Raw genomic sequence first — 24,018 nt, forward strand, 5'->3', positions numbered from 1 at the left:
GTGCTATTCAGTAAGAGATAACAATTTAAAACGTAAACATTTACTGTGTTTGTTTTTTAATTGCTCGCCCTGTTGCCATTTTTTTTTAAGATTTAAGATCTAATAATCTTAAGCTTTAAGATTTTCCTTTTGAGAATTATTTGTATCATCAACACATTTTTTAAAACTGATATGTCTGCATGTAACCTATTAAATTACTCACTTGGGTAAAACTTTCATGAAAAGCATCTCAGCACACACACGCTATGGGTCATTCTGCCTCCTATATCAAAGAAATTATCTAGCCAGAATTCTCATCCAGTTCTTCCTTGTTTCTATAAATTCTAGTACATTCATAATCATACTAATATAAATACCCAACCCTTCTAGGAAGAAAAAAAAAAAAATGTATCATTCTTCCTGCCCAGCTTTTGTCTACCCTTCAGGTTGTGCTCTAGGTCTGATCTCCTTCCACATTCTCAAAGGCCCTTGCCAGCAACTGCCCCTTCTCTGGTATCTTTTTTCTATCTTACTGGCTTTTTCCCCAGCACATAAACAAGAAACTTTCTTCTTCTAAAAAACAATCATATGCACACCTCCTGCATCCCCCATTTTTACTTTCCTTCTTTCTCATCCACCAACAATTTTCATGATCTCCCATTCAGTGCAGTCTGGCTTCTAGTCCCATCATCCCATTAATATTGCTCTCTGTGAGCAATTCATTGCCAAATCCAATCTTACTATTTTCACCATCAGATTATTTACCAATCTAAGGCATGTGACCTTGCTGAATACTCACAGCCATTCTTGAAACTGTCTACTTTTGGTTTTTATAATACCTAACATGATGTTTATCTTTAGTTCTCCAGTGGGTTCTACTCAGTCACCTTACTCCTTTCTTCCGGCCTCTTTTCAATGACAGCCTTCCAGAACTCCATCTTGAACCACTCTGAACTCCTCAACATGGGTGACCCACATCTATACAAACTATCTTCAACAATCATCTATTACTTTATATTCCCAAATCTATCTCTCCACCCAGGTCTCTTATCTATACTTCTATTCTGATTATAAAAAGGGATACATGCCTTCATAGAGCTGCCCCTGAAGAATCTCAAACTCTACAGGTTCAGAACTGAACTCATTATAAAATTAAGCTGAATGACATAATGACATGCAATCTCCATCAAGAGGTATAAAAATACAAATTCATTTTTTGAGCTAGTAGATGAATACAATAAAAACTTTGGAGTAAAACATTAATTACAGCATTAATTACAGCATTACTAAACAAACAAAAAGCACCTTTAAAGGACTTTTCCTTCTGGGAAGAATGAAATAGACAAACTTTTCCCTATTCCTCCTGTTAAATAAAACAAAATCCTTGACATAATATATAAAACAAACATTAGATGACTCTGAAAGTTAGAAAGAAGGCAGACGGGCTAATGCTTTGGAACCCAAAGAGAGGACATCGTGGTGAGTTCCCAGAGTTTTCATTTTTCATCATAGATCCCCAGAATTAGAGCTGAAAAGGCCAGCAACCCAGAAATGCCAACAAGCACAGACCAAAAATCCCATCAGAAGCCTGGTCTCTCTAGCCAACGGACCAGGAATGGGGGCAGCCTCGCAAGATGTTAAACTTTTAGACAATAACCGCTCTACTCCAACCAAACACCACAGAAAAAACTATGGCCCCACTTCTGCCCACAACAGAGAAGGCCAAGTGGGGAGCCTAGAATTCCATACTCAAAAAGCTGTAAAGAGGCACCCCAACACCCGATTGCAATGGTGTCAGAGAAAGTCAAATAGGGAGCCAGGACTTTCATTCCCACATGGCCAGTAATGAAACTCCCTCCCCCAATAGTGATCACTTGGAGAGCCTGGACTTCCATCCCCACCTCAGGTTTCAATGGAAGCTGAATAGGGAATCTGGACATCTACCTCCACCTGGCAGTAACCGAGGCAGCACCTCCCCTTCTCATGCCAGAGTGTTATTTTTAAAAAGCCAGCTGAAACAGTATAAATAAGATCCAGAGCCTCAGAACAAAATATGAAAATGTAGGTTTCAAAGGTTTTCCTTTGAAAACCAAGAACCAGGGCAATCTCAAACAATGACAAAAAGACATTCAATAGATGCCGATGTCGAGATGACAGAAATGTTAGAATTATCTGACAAAGATTAAAGCAGTCCAGATAAAATTGTTTCAACAATTCCAAGCCTGCTTGAAACAAATGAAAAAATAGAAAGCCTCAGCAAAGAAACAAAAGTTACAAAGAACCAAATGGGAACTTAAAACAGAAAAATACAATAACCAAAATAAAGGATTTAGTGGATGGTCTTAACAGCAAAATGGAAGGGACAGAAGGAAGAATCAATAAACTGCAAGTTGGAACAGAAAGGACCCAATCCAAAAAACAGAGAGAAAATACACTGAAAAAAAGAAAAAATGAACAGAGCCTCAAGGATCTGCAAGACTATTACAAAAAAATCTGACATTCATATTATCAGAGGAACGCAATGAGGAAGACTAAAGAGAATGGAAGTGAAAAAGTACATGAAGAAGTAATGGCTGAAAACTTCCCAAATTTGGCAAGACATAAACCTACACAAATTCAAGAAGCTAAGCAAACCCCAAAGAGGAAAAACCCAACAAAATCCACATCAAGACGCATCATAATTAAACTTCTGAAAATTAAAGACCAAAAAATCTTGAAAGCACCCAGCAAAATACACCTTACCAGTACAGGGGAAAATAGCAGATTTCTCATCTGAAACCATAGAGATGAAAAAAAGTAGCACAATATTTTTCAGGTGCTGAAAAAAAGGAACTGTTAACCCAGAATCCTATAGTCAGTAAAAAAAATTACCTTCAGGAATGAAGGAGAAATCAAGGCATTCTCAGATAAAGAAAATCTAAGAGAATTTGTTGCTAGCAGAGTCATCCTTCTTAAAACAGAAAGGAGGGCCGACCGTGTGGCGCACTCGGGAGACAAAAAAGGACCAAAAAAAAAAACAGAAAGGAAGCAATAAAAGAAGGAACTTTGAAACATGTTTAGCAAAAACATGGATAAACGATAGGCTTTCCTTCCCAAGAGTTTTCCATAGCATGCTTAACAGATGAAGCAAAAAATTATAATACTGTCTGATGTAGCTCTAAATACATGTAGAGGGAATATTTAAAACAGCTATATTATAGACAGGGGAGGATAAAGGGACATAAAGGGAGGTAAATTTTCATACAAACTGATAAAATGAAAATACCAGGAGAATGCAATAAGTTATACATACATAATGTAATACAAAGAGCACCCATAGAGAAGCTAACATCCTACAAAGTAAGTACTATTACCATCCCATTATATCCATGAAGAAATTAAGGCTCAGATTTGCATAAGAATGTAGATAGATACTAGAAAATATTGACTATGAGACGTAATCACAAAGTCATCTAGTTCCAAATCCCGTTTTGTTTTTCTTTTTTTCACTGCATTAGAAAGAGGTTCTCAGGATTTAAAACTTCAAAACCATGGATGGGAAAAAAATTTTTTTCACTAACCTCTGCTAAATAAAATTCATTGCAGGCCACTGATTTGGACTGAGCTCCTATACTAGTCCCAATAGACCAAACCAATATGGAGTTACACCAAGCTGAAACTAGGTTGTTTACCTGACCTTCCAAGAAATCAGGAGAGTGAGGGAAATAATAACCAAATCCCCGAATAGGCCCAATTTTAGCTGTATGATAAGGAAGTTCCCTCTACTTTAACCTTAAGGAGGAAAGTAACTGAAACCACCGATTCACTATTGTTCTCTTTTTCTGCTTTCTTCAGCCCTTTTCTGCCTATAAAGCCAAACTCCTATGCTCAGCTCATCGAAACAGTCATTCTATCTTATAGAACGAGGTGTTGCCTGATTCTAGAATCAAAAATAAAAGCCCAGCTGGCCAGTTAGCTTACTTGGTTACAACAAGGTGAAGATAAAACCAAGGAAGGGTTCGGATCCCTGAACCAGCCATCTGCCAAAAAATAAAAATAAATAAATAAAAGCTAATTCAATCTTTAAACTAAATTTGTTGTAATTTTGTCTTTTAACAACTCTAACCAAAATTGAGCATTTCCTTCAACAAATTACTGTAGCAGTACCTGTGACTGTCACCAACAGAAATCGGATATTTTTATATAATAGTTGCTGCAGATAAGTCAGAACAGAACAGCATTTACACCCTCAGAGTTAAAAAGGAAGAATTCCATTTTCAACATTTTGATATCTGTATTTAAATGTAATTGGTTTCCTTTTTTTTTTCTTTTTTTTTTGGCAGCTGGCAGTTATGGGGATCCAAACCCTTGACCTTAGTTTTATAACAACATCCTCCAACCAGCCGAGCTAACTGGCCAGCCCTGGTTTCCTTTATAATTGTATACATTTTATTTTATACATTTAAAAACAGTATTCTGAGGAGTCCACAGGCTTTACCAAACTGCCAAAAGTCCTTTGCACAGGGAGTTGAAGAAACTCTTCACATAGAACATTTTCCAATTCTGTCTATTACAAAATTTTATGGACCACAGTTTCTACTTACCACTGGAATGAGAAGAACGGCTCTGCTTTTAAGACACCAGAGAATGAACACCTATAAAATTAAACCATGCCAGAAGCAAAACGCTTTTTCAAATTCTCAAAAAAATACCACAAAATTCAAATCCTCATACCAGCCAACCACAAAAAAAAAAAAAAAAAAAAAAAAATTCCACAAGAGCTCAGGCCTTAGATCATACTGAGAATCCATCCAAAATCATCAAAGGACCCCCAATTTGCACCATGAGTTTATTCCCAGGTAGTCCTAGATATTTCAAACCTCTAAACTCAAGAACAAGAGCATTTATTCTACCTTCTCCAACCTTCTACTTCTTACCTATCCCACCCACTTTCTCTTAAACACACACTATAATCTGTAAATGTGAAGATTACCATAAATCACATTTACATCAGTTTCTATGCTGAGGAAATTGGCAACATTTAAGTGTATATACTTTCACATTCTTGTTGGAAGAATGCCGAATTCCTTCATGCTCTCCCATCCCACCTTTCCAAAAAGCAGAAGAACCCAAATAAAGGCAAAGCCTTTAGATGAACCACCACCCACAGCATTTCTTCTAATCCCATGATCATCCCAACTTGGAAATAAGATTCCTTTCATTCACAAGGCCACCAAAAGGGTGGCAGCACATTTTTAAAATAAATAATCCCACCCTCCCCCAAAAATTCAATTTGATGAAATATTCTCAGTCCAAAAGTTATCCAAGTTATAAATGAGTAACTTTTATGAGCAAAAGAAGTCAACAGCATAACACAAAGCACAGGTCTAGTATATAATACTCCAGATTTTCTTTTAATCTTTACTCACACCTACCTAAAACCACATTATGTGAGCATTCATTTTGCATACTATAAATAGCGTTAAGAATCTGGTGCTGGGAAAAGTTAAAGGCATCATTTCTTAATACAGGAAATTTAAGGCAAAATTAATCATCAGTTCCTGTAACCACTAAGATGAAATCAGATACTGTGCTGTGGAGAAATCTTCAGAAACCACGTATAGTAATTTTAAAAGCAAATCACAACACACACACCTATATACACACATTCACGTAGAAGTTTTACCCACAAACATGAACTTTTTACTGTAATAAGAATTGTACTCAAGTTTTATTTGTTGTTTGAGTAGATAAGGAGGAAAAAAAGTTTCCCACCCTAAAGGAAAACCCCTGAAGAACACGCTTGCATCTTGTCAACCAAGTCATGATACCTTTAACATAAAATGAATAGTTTCCATTTGACTACATATTTAAGTCAATTCAGAATACACTCTCTGCTCTTAAGTAACTATAAAATACCTCAGATGTTTTGAAGAAAAAATATAAAGAATATGTGTTCCCAACCTAGGAAATAAAACATCAGTAATACAATGGAGACTCTTGTATGCCTCTTGATAATCATATACCCCTCCCACCTCCCCCAACCCTAAAAGGTAATCAATATGCTGAATTTGGTGTTTGTCAGTCTTATGCAGTTATAAAACAATGGTACAGTATTTGGTATAGCACTTTTCTTAATGTTCAGTAGTAATGACACAGTACTGCATTAGTCCGTTTCTGCTGCTTATAACAAAATACAAGAAACTGAGTAATTTACAAAGAAAACAAAATTTACTGCTTAGAGTTTCAGAGGTTGGGAAGTCCAAAATCTAGAGAAAGCATTTGGTGAAGGTCTCAGTGGTGACAAGAGTGACCCAAGGGTCTCCACATGGCAGAAAACAGCACAGCAGAGAGAGACTGACCTCTCATGTGCTCTTTTTTTAAAGCCCTCAGAACCATGCCCCTGGCCACCATTATTAATCCATTCAGTACAGCATGGTCCTATAGTCTAATCACCACTTCAAGTCCCCATCTTTCAACTACCAAAATAGGATTTCCCACCTTCAATAGGAATAGTGGGGAATTAAGCTTCTAATATGTGAATTTTGGGGGACACAATTCAATCAATCCACAGCAGTACTCTTCTTAAGCTACATTTTAGAGATGGGATACCATTACAAATCTTTGGCCTCAAACTAGCTTTTATCAGTAGCCATCAATAGCAGTTTTAGTAGAAACACATCAAGTGTGCTTTTGGTGCAATCTCAGTCCACTCTTCTCTCCCCCTCCCATCCATCAAATCAGTGCTCCTTCCAGATTCATACTGATAACATACTCACAGAACAAGAATTTCATTTGGAAAATGAGTATCTATCACTGTTTTCAGATCCCCTCTAGTAAGGGTTGGCATTTTTGTTTCAATTTAACATTAATAATTCTATAGTAAGAAGACCACTACACTGTATACAGAAGTTAGGAACACCAGCTTAAATCCCAGCTTCACTTGCTATATAGGACCTTGCGCAAATCCCTTCTTCCCATGCCTCCAAATCCTCATCTGTAGAATGGACGTAACAATGATCGAGACAATGTTGTGCTGCCTTCCAATCACAAAGGTATAAAATGAAATCACATATGCGAAAGTTCTCTGAAAACTAAAGAATTCCACAAATGTAAAACATCATAAAGGTAACTGCTAGTTATTATAAAAATTCTTAAGAATTACGTTAAAAAGTTAAAATGTGCCCAAATTAATTCTTTATAATTCTTTAAGTAACCTAATGCTTCTACTACACAACTTAAAATTACTAACAATGTTGAAATAACACTTGATACCTTCAGTCTGTTTAAAATGAAATAACTAACTTCTAGAACCAAATAATTTGTTCTAAATTCCACAACGAATCAAGATTCTTACTTCTTCAGAAATTATATTAGAAACTCTGTAAAACCCTCTAAAAGAAATTATACATAAAGCATGTTTTTAAAGGTAATAAACACTATTAGACTGAATTTTTTGTTGTTCTTCTCTTCTTTGCCGTAAGCACTTTAGAAAACTCCAAAGAATAACAGGATATATTTATTAATAGAGTGCTATGGAAATGAGTCCCCCACCCCCACCCCACCAAAAGGGGCCAATACTACTTTATCTCCCAGCTTGGGAAAAGGCATTATCTAGGTGTGAAGAATATCATGTCCCCAGTCAAAGGAAGGACAGTTCTACTGTAGAAATAAGCAATGAGACACTTATATATTGCACCGAAAGAAGAATGAAGACAATTTTCATTGTCATAAAACCTGCAGGGAAAAAAGGACAAACTAGATATAACAATTTAATTAATTATTTAAAACTCATAAACTCATTTGCCATGGGACTTTAGAATTTGAAATGGCCTTAGGTATAATCTATTTTCAGCCCTTTCATTCTACAAATGAAGAAACCAAGGCCAAGAAAGAATAGATCCTTTTACTGAATAAAGAAAATGTATTTGAATTGGGGCATTCCCCCCTGAAGAAGAGTATAATTCAAGTGCTCTTCGAGGACATGGAAAAAATATTTAAAGACTAAAATCCCCATACTGGCCAGCTGCCAAAAAATATAGACATTCATATATTTGAGGACAATAAAAAAACCTGTTACAAAATACAAATTGGAGGAAACCAGTGTAATAAGAAGGAAGGAAGGAAGGAAGGGAGGAAGGGAGGGAGGGGAGATGAGGAAAGAGAAAGACAAAACACCAAAGGCTAAAAACTAACTAGTTTTAACCTGGTCTCAGTATCTCTACCCACAAGATATTTATTTATTACAGAGGAAACAGTAGTAATTTCTCAGCAGTTAACTAAGTGATCAGATTTCATATCATCAGTAATGGAACAAATAGACTACATGTGCCTCTTTAATATGATGTACAAGCAATCACTTCTGTGATATTTCTCCCCAAAACACACAATTTGATTCTAATAATAAGAAAATACCACACAAATCCAAATCGTAGGAAAATTTACAAATAATTTTAAGACTAAATGGTCATGACAAATAAACGCAACATGGGATCCTAGACTGAATCCTGAACCAGAGTAAAAGTTTTCTTTTGCTATAAAGGACATCGATGGAACAATTCACAAAATTTGAATAAGACAAATTAGATAATAGTACTGCAATTTCCTGATTTTAATATTATAAGGTTATACGACTATCAACTCTTGTTTAGGAAATAAACACTGAAGGTACAGGACTTCTGCAACTTACTCTCCAAAGGTTTAGAAAAAAAAAAAAAATGCACAGGATACTCTGGGAGCACATGGGTGGGGCCCTAGCCCAATCTGGATATTCCCTCAGGACAGGCTTGCTGGAGATGAAACCTGAGTCACAGCTGGAAGGATGACTAAAAATTAATCAGATAAAAGGGCATACTTGGTAAAGACACAGCTTCAGAAAAGTCGTGAATGTACATTTCACACAGATTATGACTAAATTTGATTAGACTGTGTTTAAATGTGAGTAGGAATGGAATATCAATAGGTATGGGGCAGGTGTGACAGAGGATGTGTGGAGAATAGAGCAGGTCCAAGGGTTGCCAGGTGGAAGAAGAGCTATGACCAGAGCAGAATTTGTAGAAATCATGAGAAATGGATCACAGTGGGACAGGAGGAGGCTGCATAAAGGGAGGCAAATGGATGCTTTAAACAAAACTTCACTCCCTATTCAATCCTAGCTCTCCTAACTTCAACTAAACAGAAAGTGCTTCATGAACCTAAGCATTTTTTAAAAAGAAAGAAAATCTTACATAATGACTTGATTATTAAGGTAAATTTTAAGTAAAAAGTGATTTGGGTGAGGTGGTATAGTGTGGTCCTTAGGGGCTTTGTAATAAGAAAATCTGGGGGCTGGCTAATTAGCTCAGTTGTTTAGAGAGCCACCTTATAACACCAAGGTCAAGATAGGTTCAGATCCCCCTACTGGCCAGCTGCCAAAAAAAAAAAAAAAAAGGGAAAGAAAAAAATCTGATTTCAAGTCAAATCTCAGTCATTATTATGGAATCTTGAGCAATTTATTTAACCTTTGAGCCTCAGTTTCCATATTTGCAAAACAGAAATAATAAAGTAACTGTAAAGATTAAATAAGGCAATGCTTGGAAATCTTTTAGCATGGTGTCTGACACACAGAAAATGTTCAGTATATATGACTCATTATTAAATCAAAATATTCTTCATAGGCACCTGTTCCTAAATAAAAAAACTTGAAACCATTAGTATTTTAATTCAGTTACTGCATAGGATAAGAAAATGAATTGAAGTCCAACCAACCAACCACTTCATCAAAAATACAAACCAAAGTCTACCTATAGAAGGGTACATCAAAAAGTTTGTGGATAACATCAAGATCAAGGGTTCAGATCCTGACTCCGACCAGCTGCCAAAAAAATTTTTTTTAATTCATGGAAAAACAGAATTGAAAGATAATACAAATTTTCCTAATGAACTTATTGAAGTACCCTCATATAGGTTCTATACAAGCTATATAAACACAATATTATGGCTTTTCATTTTACACTTCTATTGAGACATTAATATAAACCCAAAGTTAAAATTAAGAAGTTAGAAATGCCAATTTCATTGTCCAGATACAAGCTACTTGTTTGCTGAAATCATTAGAGTTTGGTCTTTTTTTCAATGTTAATCACTTAACTTGTCTTGCATAAATATTTCACAACTGTAACTTCAACTCTCAACAAAAATTATAAACACAACAAAGTTTAAATCTATTTATTTACACACAATCTGTTTTGGCATCTTTATAGGTAAATAGCTACAGATAGGCACGAAAATGAAGAAAAATCATTAAAGTAATTATTAAGATCCATTTTAAGTAATAAAGTATAGAATATTAAAAGGGTTCCATTAAAAAAAAAGGAATGTGGGGTATTTTGTGACAGGCCACTAGGACAGCTGGAACAAAGCTGTTGGAGCAACAGCTGTGCACCATGTACTGTTCATCTAAAACCACAAACTAAAGTAACTCATGTCAGACAACTTCATTTGACTAATCAGCTCAGCCAATGGCTTCCTCCTGAAACTATCTGCTACAAAGAAATCTAAACTAAATACATAATTTGCAATAATTTGAGGAAGGAAAAAAAATCAACAAAAATAGTCTGTCTCTAAATGTAAAATTAAAAACTGAGAAGCACAACCTAATTTTATTACAGAAGACAAAATTTTCCATACTATTTTCACACCTATTAAAATTATAATCATAGAACCTTCAGACTTCATAATAAAGAAATAACCCCAAGACCCAACATTTAATGAAGTTTGAACCTCAACACTCCTACTCTGTTCTAAACTGAATGAAAAGTGTTTCATGATGAAACACTGCAGTGCTTATAAAACATTCTTAACATTAAGTAACTTGATAATTAAGGAATGGTTCAGGATTGACCCTTTATCTCACTTGGTTAGAGTGCAGTGCTGATAACACCAAGAGGTCAAGGGTTGGGATCCCAAGGAGGCTAGCCACCAAAACAAACAAACAAAAAAAGTAGTTCATTTAAACCAAGTTGTTGGCATGGGAATTCCATGCCAATATCTGAAAATAATAATTAATGTACTGCTCAAGTAAGCTACTATAGCCATTCATTTATTTATTTTTATTTATTTATTTATTTTTTATTTATTTTTATTTATTTATTTTTTTTTTTTTAATTTTATTTTGTCGATATACATTGTGGCTGATTATTGCTCCCCATCACCAAAACCTCCCTCCCTTCTCCCTCCCCCCCTCCCCCCAACAATGTCCTTTCTGTTTGCTTGTCATATCAACTTCAAATAATTGTGGTTGTTATATCTTCTTCCCCCCCCCCCCGTTTGTGTGCGTGTGTGTGTGTGTGTCTGTGTGTGTGTGTGTGTGTGTGTGAATTTATAGCCATTCATTTAAACGTTTGCAAGGTCATCATTAAATTATCACAGACTTACACCTTTTTTTTTTTACATTTTTCTATTCCAAAAACCCACAAATCCCTCTCTAACCTTAAATACACTCCTTTCTCAGTTCAAGTAAAATACATGCCTATGTGCACTTTTGCACATGCACACACACACATAATAGCGAATTCCCCTACCTTATTTAGTTGACACATCTTAATTTCAGAGGCATAATTAACAAAATACAAATTTAATGGTCACATATCTTTTCCACATGATTTCTGAAATTTAACTCTATCACAAATCTTCCTTGTAGTTTGGCTCCACTAATTGCTTGCTATTCTTTTCCTTTCAGCTAACAAATGCTGACTACTGTAATGTCAACCACATGTCATCAGTTAACCAAAAACAAGGCATTAGGAGAAAACATACTAGGAAATAAGACAAACACGGTAACTTTTTTTTTTAAACAGGGACCAAAGCCTGGACCTTGGTGTGACCAGCACCATGCTCTAACCAACTGAGTTAACCAGACTCTCAAGGCTGTTTTACATTTCCTGAGACAATTTCCAGACAGGAATTAAAATAAAACTATCTTCTCCAAAGAACATTTTTGATAAAACTAAATACTATGGATCAACAACTAAAACTTCTAAAACTCAAGATCCAAATATACATATGCCATATATGATCTTTTAGTTACATAGAAACTGAAATCCCAAATGAAAACCTGTTCTTTGTCCTCTTCAGTAACCAGCTGCTAAGGATTCATAATAGATACAACATATATTTCCTAAGATCTTTTTTGCCCCAACTATTTCCTACGTCCTGTTCAAGACCTAACCCTAGCAATTAATAAACATTAAACAAACTTTTGCTATGTGCTTAGTTCTATGTAACAAGTATTTGTGGCCTATGATTCTCAAAATCTAAATATGAAGAATAAAATGTACAAATACAATTATTATTTTATTTAGGCAAAACATTCAAAGTGTCTTCCACTAAAATACTTTTTTATATTCTAGTGTTTATAGGATTTAAAATAATGATGTCAAGGTGAACCAGACACAGAATCATTGTCTAGTCCAAAACCCCCATTTGAGAAATGAAAAAAATTGAATTCAGAAAAGTGAAGTGACGTGTCCAAGCCCATAAAGTCATAGAGTGGCTGAATCAAGATCTAAATTTCTTGACTAACAAGCTGCCTCTCCTTAAATGAACAGTATGAATTTGTCCAGATCAAGGACCTCTTTAAAAAGAAAAAAAACAGGGCTGGCCAGTTAGCTCACTTGGTTGGAGTATGGTGCTCACAACACCAAGTTCAATGATTCAGATCCCCTTACCTTACTAGTTAGCCGTGCCCCCATCACCCCCCCAAAAAAAGATTAACAAGAAAAAACCAAAAACTCATGAAAGCTATGGTGTTTAATTTCACTAGTCTATTTAGGACTATGACAAAGGCAATCACAAGGAATAAGTTTCTCAGAAACTACCTCTACTTTTGAAATAATCTCCACTTTTATATCCAGGCAGGGGAAACAGAATGACAAAAACAAAGGTTAAGAACGAAGAACACAGAATATAAAAACAATGATAGGAATAAAAACATATTTTTCTAGACTTCACAAATACATAATCAAATTGCAGAATTGCCCTACTAAAAAAGAGACGCTCCAATCTGATTGTTAAACACATCATTCTGTGCACTAATTACAAAAGCTTAACACAAAATGACAAAAAAAAAAAAAATGTAAAATACAAGTGAAGTCAAGCAAATGCATACAAACAACAAGTAAAATGGCAATATTAATATCATTGGATGAAATCTAAGGTATAACACACACAAGAAAGAAACTATTTAATGATAAAAGATACAAAGATTTAATCATCCTAAATTTTACATAGCAAGATTTTATAGCATCAAAATACAGTAAAAACAGAAATTCAAGAAAAAAAGTAAAAAACAGTCTTCATGAGAGGTTTAATAAATGTACTTCCCGGTTTCACAGACTAAATAGGCATGAAAAAGTAAGAATACAGAAGATGGGAATAATACAATCAAGAAAATCCATTTTAATATATTTATGTAAAACTTTGCACCTTATAAACTACAAACATCATTCTCTCATATTCTTGGAATAGTTACAAAAATCAATGGTAAGTTGGCCATTAAAAATACTTAACGTTGGGGAAAGGGGGTTGGGGAGGGAGGTCAGGGATAATTGGGTGTGGGACATGGGGTATAATTGCAATTTGTGGTAATGGACATGCTGCCAGTATGGAACTGGCCACCACATCTTGGGCATGAGTGGTGACAATCAGGTGTGTACCCTGTGAATATTCATAGCCAATTAAAAAATATATTAAAAATAAAATAAAAATAAAGTTTAAAAAAAAAATGTAATGTTCCAAAACATAGAGAATTTACAGATGATTTCCTTCTACCAAAACCCAACAAAGCTGAAAATCTACAATCAAAAGGATCCACTCAATCCTTAAGCAAATTTAAATTTCTTAAAAATTAAGGGGATAGCCAAATTGAAATTACAAATTATCTAGAAATTAATAAAAAGTGCAAGATCTCATATCAAAGTAAACAATGCAAAATCAGCCTTGCAATGCGTTTCCAAAAGTCATTAGTTATATTACAGACCAAGGGTGATGGTAACATAGAACATTTTGAAAAAAAACCCTCACTAGTATTCTTTTAAAACATCTTTAAAAATATAAATTATAGCATATAGTTACCTAAAAGGAATACTGTGAGACATGGCAATTGATCCCACTTTTTTTTTTTAAAGGGGAGGAGGCAACAATAAAAGTTTATATATGAAATCATGAAAAAGATTTCTATATGCAATGCAATATAAAATAAGCATATTTCAGATCTCTCTCTCTCCCTCTCCCTCCTTCTCTCTCTCTCTCTCTCTCTCTCTCTCTCTCTCTCTCTCACACACACAGACACACACACACACACACACACACACACACACGCGCGCATGCACCCAGAAGGACTCTGCCTCTAGGCCATTCAATTTCCATATCTACAGCTAGAAAAATCTTAGCCTTAACCTGAATTTTACAGCTTAACAAACACACAACTGTCTCCCAGTCTCTTATACTTGCATCAGTGGAGAAAGCTGAGACAAGGATTTAAAAACTTAAAAACTATCCCTTTTAACTCCAAAAAATTGAAGCTCTCCAGCAACAACTTGCCCTTCAGCATCACAACAGAATGGATATCTCAGTACCCCAAGGAAATTCTGAGGGATGACCACTTTTTTACTTCCAACACCAGGATAAACAAAAACATATATATATTCTTCCACACAACAACCCCTCCCCCTGAAGAAGATGTTTCATTAAACAGTATCAAGCGTTAGAAAAACACCAGTCTGTGGCCTTAAGGCAAGTGAACATTGCCATTATTTATTATCAGACTGAGAAATCACAGACATTATATCTGCTTTGGAGACAGAAATTACATTTGACATCCAGAAAATTTCATCAGTGATAGAGAAGGCAAATTTGAAAAAATCTACCTGGAATGGAGAGTATATTATCTTTTTCAATGATTAAGATTCAAAGAATCGATGCACAAAAAATAGGTATTTCAGAAGATAACTGAGAAAATGAATATGAAAATAAAGAAAACCTTCCCAGACCTGAGAGTGCTTCATCATTTTCCTGGGAAAACTAGTGAACAGAGAAAAACTTCTACTCATATACAGATAAATGTTCCCTTTTCCAATGATAAGAGAATGTTGTAAGCATACAAATAGAAAAGTTATTTCTGCAGAATAGAAACCTGAGGCCAGGCAAATGAAGATAAAGTAAGTACTTCCACTATTTTAATATAAAAATGTTGGGACCCAATAATTTTATACCCAGCCAAATCATCATTCATCGTGCAACAGTAAATATCTTTTCAATAAAAAGAACTTAAAAATGCTCTTTAAATCACAATTCAAAATTAAAAACTATCTGCACTGGGCTGGCCAATTAGCTCAGTCAGTTAGAGTGTGGTGCTGATACCACCAGAGTCAAGGGTTTGGATCCCTGGCCATCAAAAAAAAATTAAAAAATAAAAAAATAAAAAATAATATAAATAAATAAATAAAAACTATGTATAAAATGGTGACTATAGTTAATAACAATACACTGTATTCATGAAAAATGCTGAGAGTGAACATTAAGCATTCTCACCACAAAAATAACTGTGAGGCAATGAATGTTAATTAGCTAGATTTAGTCATTTCACATGTCTATATACTTCAAAACATCATGTTGTACATAATAAATACATACAATTTTATCTGTCAACTTAAAAACAAAATTTTAAAAATAAAAAACAAAAATTGTTGATGAGGAGTGCTTGTAAGCACTGAAACTGGTATGACAGAAATAGCAAATAAAAGCAATAACGCTTAATGACATAGATATTAACACCACTTAGTATTAACTATTGCAATTATAACAAAACAGAATGCAAAAGACAAAAACAACTTTTAAAAATAGTGCAATCTTACACACTTTTGGTTGTTTTAAATAAAGATATTAAATTTATCAAAAGGGGGGGTGGAAACAGAGCAAACAAATCTGCTAAATTCGCCATTTTCCACAACTGGGAATAAAGCACTATCATTCTGATTTTCTAATTAAGTATATTTAAGAATGTGAATAGTTTTTTTTTTTTTTTCTTTTTTTTCTAAAAGATGACCGGTAAGGGGATCTTAACCTTTGACTTGGTGTTGTCAGCACCACGCTCAGCCAGTGAGCGAACTGGCCATCCCTGTATGGGATCCGAACCGTGGCCTTGGTGTTATCAGCACCACACTCTCCCGAGTGAGCCACAGGCCGGCCCAAGAATGTGAATAGTTTTAAGGTTCATTTTAGTAGAAGAAAAAGAGAGTCTAACTTCCAAAACCACCACAGAATACAGAATAAAACAAAATACATCTATATAGCAAAACTTGGTGCAAAGGGAAAAAGTTATTAAGCTAACGATTAGGGCTAATGGCCCAAACTTGTATTGGCCTAACCTAAATTTATCAACTTTTCCCTACCAAGACAAGGCATTTAATGGAACCAAGTTTTAGGCTTAATATCATTCAGTGTCTAGTTAGGGTAATAGTAAAGACTGGATCTTGTTAGCCTGAGTCAGACAAACTGCTCATCATAGTTACCTAAAGTAACATCAAAGATGTTAACCTGATCATGTGATCAAGTGTGGTATCAGCAAGTTTCTCCCTTAAAAGCTATTTTCCCCTTGATTAGTAATATCATATGGGAACATACTTTGAGACTATCAAACATCCATCCACTTTCAAATTTTCGTCCATTTTTCCAAATTTTTAACATCCATTTATGATTCTTACTTGAATCAATTATTACAAATGCCAACAGGTGATTTTCTAATGCTGTCATTTCCCTTATGCCATTTCCCCTATTCATTAGCAGGACTTCTTCATTAAGAACTTCTCAATCATTTATTTATCACTATGGATTCATAGATCCTTACTTTATTGATCGGCAATAATCAATTATTGCCTTATTTTAATGATTAAACTGTCCCAGAGTTAGCCAATGGGAGTTCTTCCAGTTTGGCTCCTATATCTCTTTGATACAACGCCCCCCCCCCATTTTATTTTTGAGCACTTCCAAATTTTCTGGCACTAAAAAATGCTCCATGCTTATCTTATTTTTTCCTGCCCCAGCCCTGGAATCAGTCATTTCTCTAAGGTTCCTTCTAGTACAAAATGGTATTTAGAAACCAAGATCTGGTGCTAGGTTATCTCATCGCTAATGGGGTGTCACTGTTTCTAGGTCCTCTCTGCAGACAGAGCTGGAAAACAGATGTATAGATTTATGCATGTGTATCCATACACATCTATTTCTATCTCTATATACTTTTAAAACCATGAGTTTATGCCAATACCTTGAATTCCAATCAAATATTACAGAGTTCATTCTAACCTTTGCCCTTTCTACATTTGAGAAACTAGCCACCATTTTCCACAATGTATTTATTTACTTAATTTGCTTAATCCTAATTTAGAAAATTGCTTCAAAAGTGTAAACCCATACCTCTGTAAACAAAAACCAAAACCTTCTTGACTAGAATTCAGTGTTGGAGTTCTTTTTGTCATTATCCTGAGGATATAGTCCAAATACTGGGTTCAAATTCCTAAATTAGTTTTTCCTTTCAGGACTCTTTGGTTTGGTTGTATTATTCATTAAAAATGAGGTCTGGCTCATTTATTTGTATTACACCTTAAGTTGTTTTTCTTTTTTTCTTCATCACTGATTTTATTGGTGTGTTTGCTGTTTATATACTGAACCCGTGAAACTTGGTTCCAAACCCTCAGATGGGTTGCTGCCCCCACTCCTTCTATCCCTCCCATCTCATTCCTACCCACTTTCTCTAGGTAACAAACCAATCTCATCAATCTCTGATTTATCCTTGTCATGTTTTGGTTTTGGCCCATTGAGCAAATACATATGTATTTTATTTCCCCTTCTTTCCTACACAAAAGGTAGTACAGTATACATACGGTGGATACTTTTGTACTTTATTTTTCACTGAACAATATATCCTGGAAGGCACTCCACATCAATTCATTAAGACCCTTCTCTCTCTTTTTTTTTTTTTTTCTTTTTTACAGCAGCATAATGTTCCACTGGGTGAATGCACCATATTTTATTCAACTATTCTCCTGTTGTGTAGGTTACTTCTAATTTCTGTAATTCCAAATAATGCTGCAACCTTGGGCATGTGTAATTCATACTGTTGGAAGTGTATCTTCAGGGTAAATTCCTAGATTTGGGATTGATGAATCAAAAGGTAAGCATGTATGTAGTCAAATCAACATCCACCTTATGTCTCCTGATACAATGCACTAAGAACACATCATTTTTGTTAATCCTGCCAAAAAAAAATGCACAACCTAAATCTAATCATGAAGAAACACCAGTCAAATCTGAACTGAGGGAACTCTACAAATAACTAAGTTGTATTCTTTAAAAACATCCATATCATAAAACCCAAAGACTAAAGAACTGTTCCAAATTAAATAAAACATTGAAATAGAATGCATTGAATAACCTGAGATTTTCTTTTGCTACAAAGCACGTGATTGGGACAACTAGGAAAATCTGAAAAAAATTTTACAGATTACAGAATAGCAATATATTAACGTTAATTCTGGGATTGGCTATTATACTATGTTGATATAAGCAAATGCCTTTGTCTCTAGGAAATACAGAGACTTAAGGATAAGGGGTGCATTATGTCTTAAACTTACATTCAAATGACTTTTTTAAAAAACATGTATATATTGGGGGAATAATGTAAATTTTAAAATGTGAGGCATTTGGGAAATCTGGGTAAAGTTTTTAAAAAAGCAACATCAGATGTCATTTTGACAATTATATTCATACTCCTAGTACTGAACTGTATATAAATAAACCGAGTTCTTTCTCCGAGAAAAAAAACATCATACACCATCACAGGGTGAGAATGATGTTAGTTGGCAATATTAAACAACGAATAAACACCAACAATAAACTGACTATAATATTTTTATTTAAATTATGTTTTAATGCTATTTAAGCATTATCTATTTAATGCTACGTAACTAATAAATAATACATGGCTTTTACAAAACACTAAAACTAAAACATAATTCACCAGACATCAAGGAACTCAGTCTAATTATGTCTCCAATATCACAATTTTAGACAACTTACATTTCTTTGCTTCTTTGAGACACGTTTTTCTTTACAAAATAGAAATAAATCAAAGACCTATTAAGGACATAAGTTTAAACTAAGTTTCGATCCCAAACACAGACACAGCAGCTCTACCCAAAGTAACTCAAGATCAAGACCTCTCAAAATGATTCAATGACTATTAACTCCACACTGTCTACAGTCAGAGTATCTTTTATTCATTATCACTTTTCAGTAAGGTAGACACAATGGAACTAAAAGCCTAAAGACTATTTTTCCCCACCTCCACTCCAAAAAAACAAAAGGAAAAAATGCTCAACATTTGGCATCACCAAATCTGTTTCAATATTCAGACCAATTTTAATTTGAAAAAGGAAACTTTAAAATATTTTGAAACTACACCGCTTTTTAGAAGTCTCTTTCAAAAAAAAAGAAAAAAAAGTAATTCAAAAGTTCCCCCCTGCCCCCAATTTAAAGCTATCAATTTATTTTCCTAACAGAATTAAACAGACTACTTTTCATTTCAAAGTTTAGGGATGACCATGATATTTCAACAATATAGATGAATTAAAAACCCATTTTCCAGCATGTAAGTAGCCTGTCAACTACCAAGGAAAAGCAGCATTCTTGACCTACTCAACAGAAGTGTCCTCACTGAACTCCTACAACTTGCACATTCCAAAACAGACACACAGATACACACACAGGATAGAACACATAAATAAGAGTTTTAAGTCAAGAAATCCCAGGTTCGAATTTCCTTCTGCTTCTCTTCTAACAAAATCAGTTATCCTCTATAAGAAAATAGTGTTCCTGGTATGCCTAGAATTTGTAATGTTACCAAAACAAAGAAATCTCTAGTACGTATTACCACTGGGAGAGATGTCTAATTTTTAAATGCTAATGATTCATTTGTAATTAATGTAAAACAATTTCAATGCTAACAATTCATTTGTAAATTAATGCAAAACAGTAATTTGCACACTAAAAATAAAGTCTAGAGTACAGAGTTTCAAATTCACATAAAAAGTTAACAGTTTATTCTTAGTGACTATTCTTAGTGACTTCTACTTGCAGAAAGTCTTCAAGATGTAGAAATGGAACAGCAATTTGGGAATTTAAATTCACAACCTTTGCACGTGGATCAATTAACTATTAAGACAAATAAACTTTCAAGACAAAAAAATCTTGAAATCTCAGTTAGGATCTTTGCCCCAGGAAAGGGCAATGAAAACGCACTTAGCAAATGACAAACTCAAGGTAAAAAGCAATGTTTGAGTCAGGTCCAAACGAACAGGTTTTAAAACTGAGTAAAACTCAAGATGTGAAAAACCAGCTAACCCTTACATTGCCCAAAATCTGACAAACTGCTGAATAAAAAGTTAGAATACTAAAAGAACTGAAACTGGTAAAATACGTATGGTCTCTTTTCAGAGTTGCCAGATAAAGCATTAACCCAAAAAACCAATTACTACTCCATCATTTCTTAAAATTAACTCACAACTGATACAAAGAAGTTTCCCCAACTCGAAATAGAATCAACATTCATCACCTAAAGTGAGAGACTACCCAGAGTCACCTGAGTAGGGAGACCTACATCCAAGAGATCCAACTGTCTCTCCCTTCCACTCTGTACAATGTTAAAATCATTTCCTAATTAGAGTTTACTCATCACTCAGGTGTTCTACTTACCAACAGAACTTAAAACATTTTTCAAAAAACTATGAGCAACAGAAACAAGGAGGTTATGTACACATGTATACTCTTAATAACATAATAACTTACATTTCTATCATGGATTTTTATGGTCTGTCATATTCATTTTTAAAGAGGAAAAGGTACCTCAATATATTACTTTAATTTCCTAATTTTGCAGCTCTTCATATGTGTAGAATGTAACAACTAAATCTAAGGTCAAAGAAAGTCAGGGCTAAAGATAAAGTTGTTTTTAAATTCTCCATTCTCAAATTTGTTTATTACATTTTTTCTACTCAAGATTACATAATAGAAAAATATATACTGAAAACTGTAAAAGCTGTGTGGTATTTCAGGATTATTAAATAAAACCAATTTGTGTCATCCTAATCTAAAAAGAGAACTGACTTCTGCTTATTAAAATGATTATACTGCTGTCTCTTTCCCTCCAGTTACTATCACGGTAGAATGAATTTTAACTTCCCAGGAGTCAAGACAATAAACAGCGACTCTAAACAGTCACCTTCAGCTCCATAATCTAAAATTAATATAATTTTAATAATAATGTATGTAGCCTTACTGTGTACTAGACATTGCTCTACATTTTTTTTTTGACATGTTAACATTAAATGTTAACTCATTTACTTTTCCCCACTGTATGTGGCACATATGCTTCTACAGTTTACAGATGGGGAAAACAGGTACAGAGAGGTTAAGTAACTTGCCCAAGATTATACATGCAGCAAGTGGCAGAGCTGCGACTCCACCGAGGTGGTCTGGTTCCTACCTCTTCAAAGAGTCTCCTCAACTTCAGAGCCTATGTTCCTTCCTTCCACTCGCCCCAAGTCACCTGTCTATGCCACTTCCCGCCTTTGCCTGCCCATCTCTCCAAGACAGCATATGACTTCCCCCATACTCACATATGACATTTCCATTCTGCCCACCACTAAGTCTACATACTGCTTTTATCAATCCTTCCCACACTGACTTCCCCTGAGTCTAAATTCCCATTTCATTTAAGCATATTAGAGAACTGTACACAATGACACAATAACAGCTACCATTAACTAAGCACATAATATGTGCTACATACAACGCTAAGATCTTTCTCATAATTAAAAAATTATAGTGTGTGAAATGAGACCCATTTTACTGGTGAGAAAACTGAGGCTCCGACGGCTGAATATTTTGGCAATGTTCTCACAGCCAATAAATGACAAAGCAAAAGACACACACTCAAGTCTGTATGACTCAAACTCTTTAGGTTCATACACATGTCTTCTCATGTATACCTTCTTGCTTTACTTCTTTGATATCTAGAGCGTCTAGGTACTGTACTATTCATAAAGGAAGTATTTCTTCACAAATGAATTCTAGAAAATCATTAGGAAAACAGCAATTACCATTATGTTAATGGTTTCTAATACTACTTCCCAAAAAGTTTCAATATCTTAGTTAAATAATTAACATGGATTAAAATACATTCAGATGGCTCCTCCCTCAAAAAACAAAACAACAACAACAACAACAAAAAACCTTAAATGTCTGTGGTTTAAATCTTTTAGGTAACACTATCTCTCAATACTGGAACCCAGGATTATTCTTCCGTTCCTCAACCTCTCCCATTCTTCAGTTCCCCCCCCCGCACCCCACCCTCCCGCAAACACACAAACCATTGGACTAGTACCCAAAGAAAGGATTAGCTATAAATTGTTTTGCTTTGCCATCGGTGACTTAAGACTGTCACCGCAGGGAAACAGCAAAGTGACAGCATCCCTGATTCTCCAGCCTGCTAAACGTAAACCAATCTCACTTCTTAGTGAGATTTTTCTAAGACACTAATGAACATGCTGTAAATGTTCATTACATAAACATCCTCTCTTCCTGGAGACAAAGGTTGTAGCTGCAGTTTCTAATCCCATGGAATACTGTAGCAGCAATTATTGCTCATTTACTCAATGTGAAAGGCGACAATCACATTTGTTACAGTTCTCTGTACTTTAATGTCATTATAAACATTAAATAAAATGAAATTAGCCATTGAAGTACCCCAGTTAACGACGAATAGGTGAAACGGAAGCCAGAAAAAATATTTCACCATCAGTACTCTTAATAAAGTAAAACATGTCTTTGTTACCTGCATTCTCTCCCAACATACGCCACACCTTCCAGGTTGACAAAAGCAGAAAGATATCTAAGTTTTCTTTTTTAAAAACCCAAAAAAGAAATCACTCAAACCTCTCACAAAGAGTAAATTCTAAGAATGAAGAATTCCACCTCTCTTTTCTTTACCACAACCACTGACTTTCCGCCTGTAACAACCAGAGAGGGCTGGGGGTGAAAGAGAGGGTGGTGCGAATACACAACACACGACCCAGTCACCTCCTAGCTTGGCCCATCCCAAATTTCACCTTGGAACCGCGAGAACCAGGAAGGCACCAAGAATTCCTAGGAAATGGTCTCACCCCAATGAGAGAACATTTTTAACTTCCTCGAAACCACTGTTTCCTTGGGGCATTATCACACACTCCCACCCGGACATACTACCTAGGAGATTACTTATAAGAAAAGCACAAACACACACAAAGAAAAACACAGTTTGAAGCGGGCAACTCCGGCTCAGCCGGCGCGGAGAAGCTCAGGGACCACGCGGAGCTGCGAGCCAAGTTGCCACCGCGATCGCACCGACGGTGCAAAGGCGGCCGAGGGCAGCTGGAAAAGCAGCGCGCGGGGTCCCAGCCCCCCGCCCCACACTCGGACCCTCGAGGCAGGAAACCCGGCTCGGCGGCGCTGCCTCACCCGTAGGGCTCCGGCCTTGGCCGGAGCGATAAGGTGGATGGGCGCTTCCCATCCTGCCAGCTCCGCCCTCCCGGCCACATTCCTGAGAAGCCCGACTCCCGGAACGCCAAGCTGGGCGCCCCGCAGGCAGGAGCGCGGCGCCGCGGCCGCAGGGCGGGAGCGCAGAGCCGGCCCCGCGCCCGCCCGCCGGCTCCCGGCTCCGGGTCCCCGCGGCGCCTCCGGGGCGGGGTCGCGGCGGCCGCCCCGCCACAGGTAGCGCGAGCCCCCGCCCGCCGCCGCCCTGGCGCCCCCGGCAGGCCCGCTCCAGATACCTGGATGAACTGGATGGTGAGCGCCGACTTGCCCACGCCGCCTCCGCCGACTACCACGAGCCGGTACTTCTCCTGGCCGGAGCCGTCCCGCCAGCTGGCCGCGGCCATGGGGACGCCGCCGAGCCCAGCCCGGCCGCACCGAGCCGCCGCCGCCGCCGCC

General features: G+C 36.0%; 1 protein-coding gene across 1 annotated transcript in view; it reads right to left on the minus strand.

Moving 5' to 3' along the window:
• The window catches only part of RRAS2 (RAS related 2), a 74,368-nt gene extending 50,350 nt beyond the window's left edge, over nt 1-24,018 (minus strand). The window contains exon 1 of the mRNA XM_063093429.1: nt 23,859-24,018. Coding sequence (XP_062949499.1) covers nt 23,859-23,966 — 108 coding nt within the window. The 5' untranslated portion in view covers nt 23,967-24,018. The remainder of the gene's footprint in view (nt 1-23,858) is intronic.

Source organism: Cynocephalus volans, chromosome 4 (genome assembly GCF_027409185.1).
Source record: "Cynocephalus volans isolate mCynVol1 chromosome 4, mCynVol1.pri, whole genome shotgun sequence".
Lineage (NCBI taxonomy): Eukaryota > Metazoa > Chordata > Mammalia > Dermoptera > Cynocephalidae > Cynocephalus > Cynocephalus volans.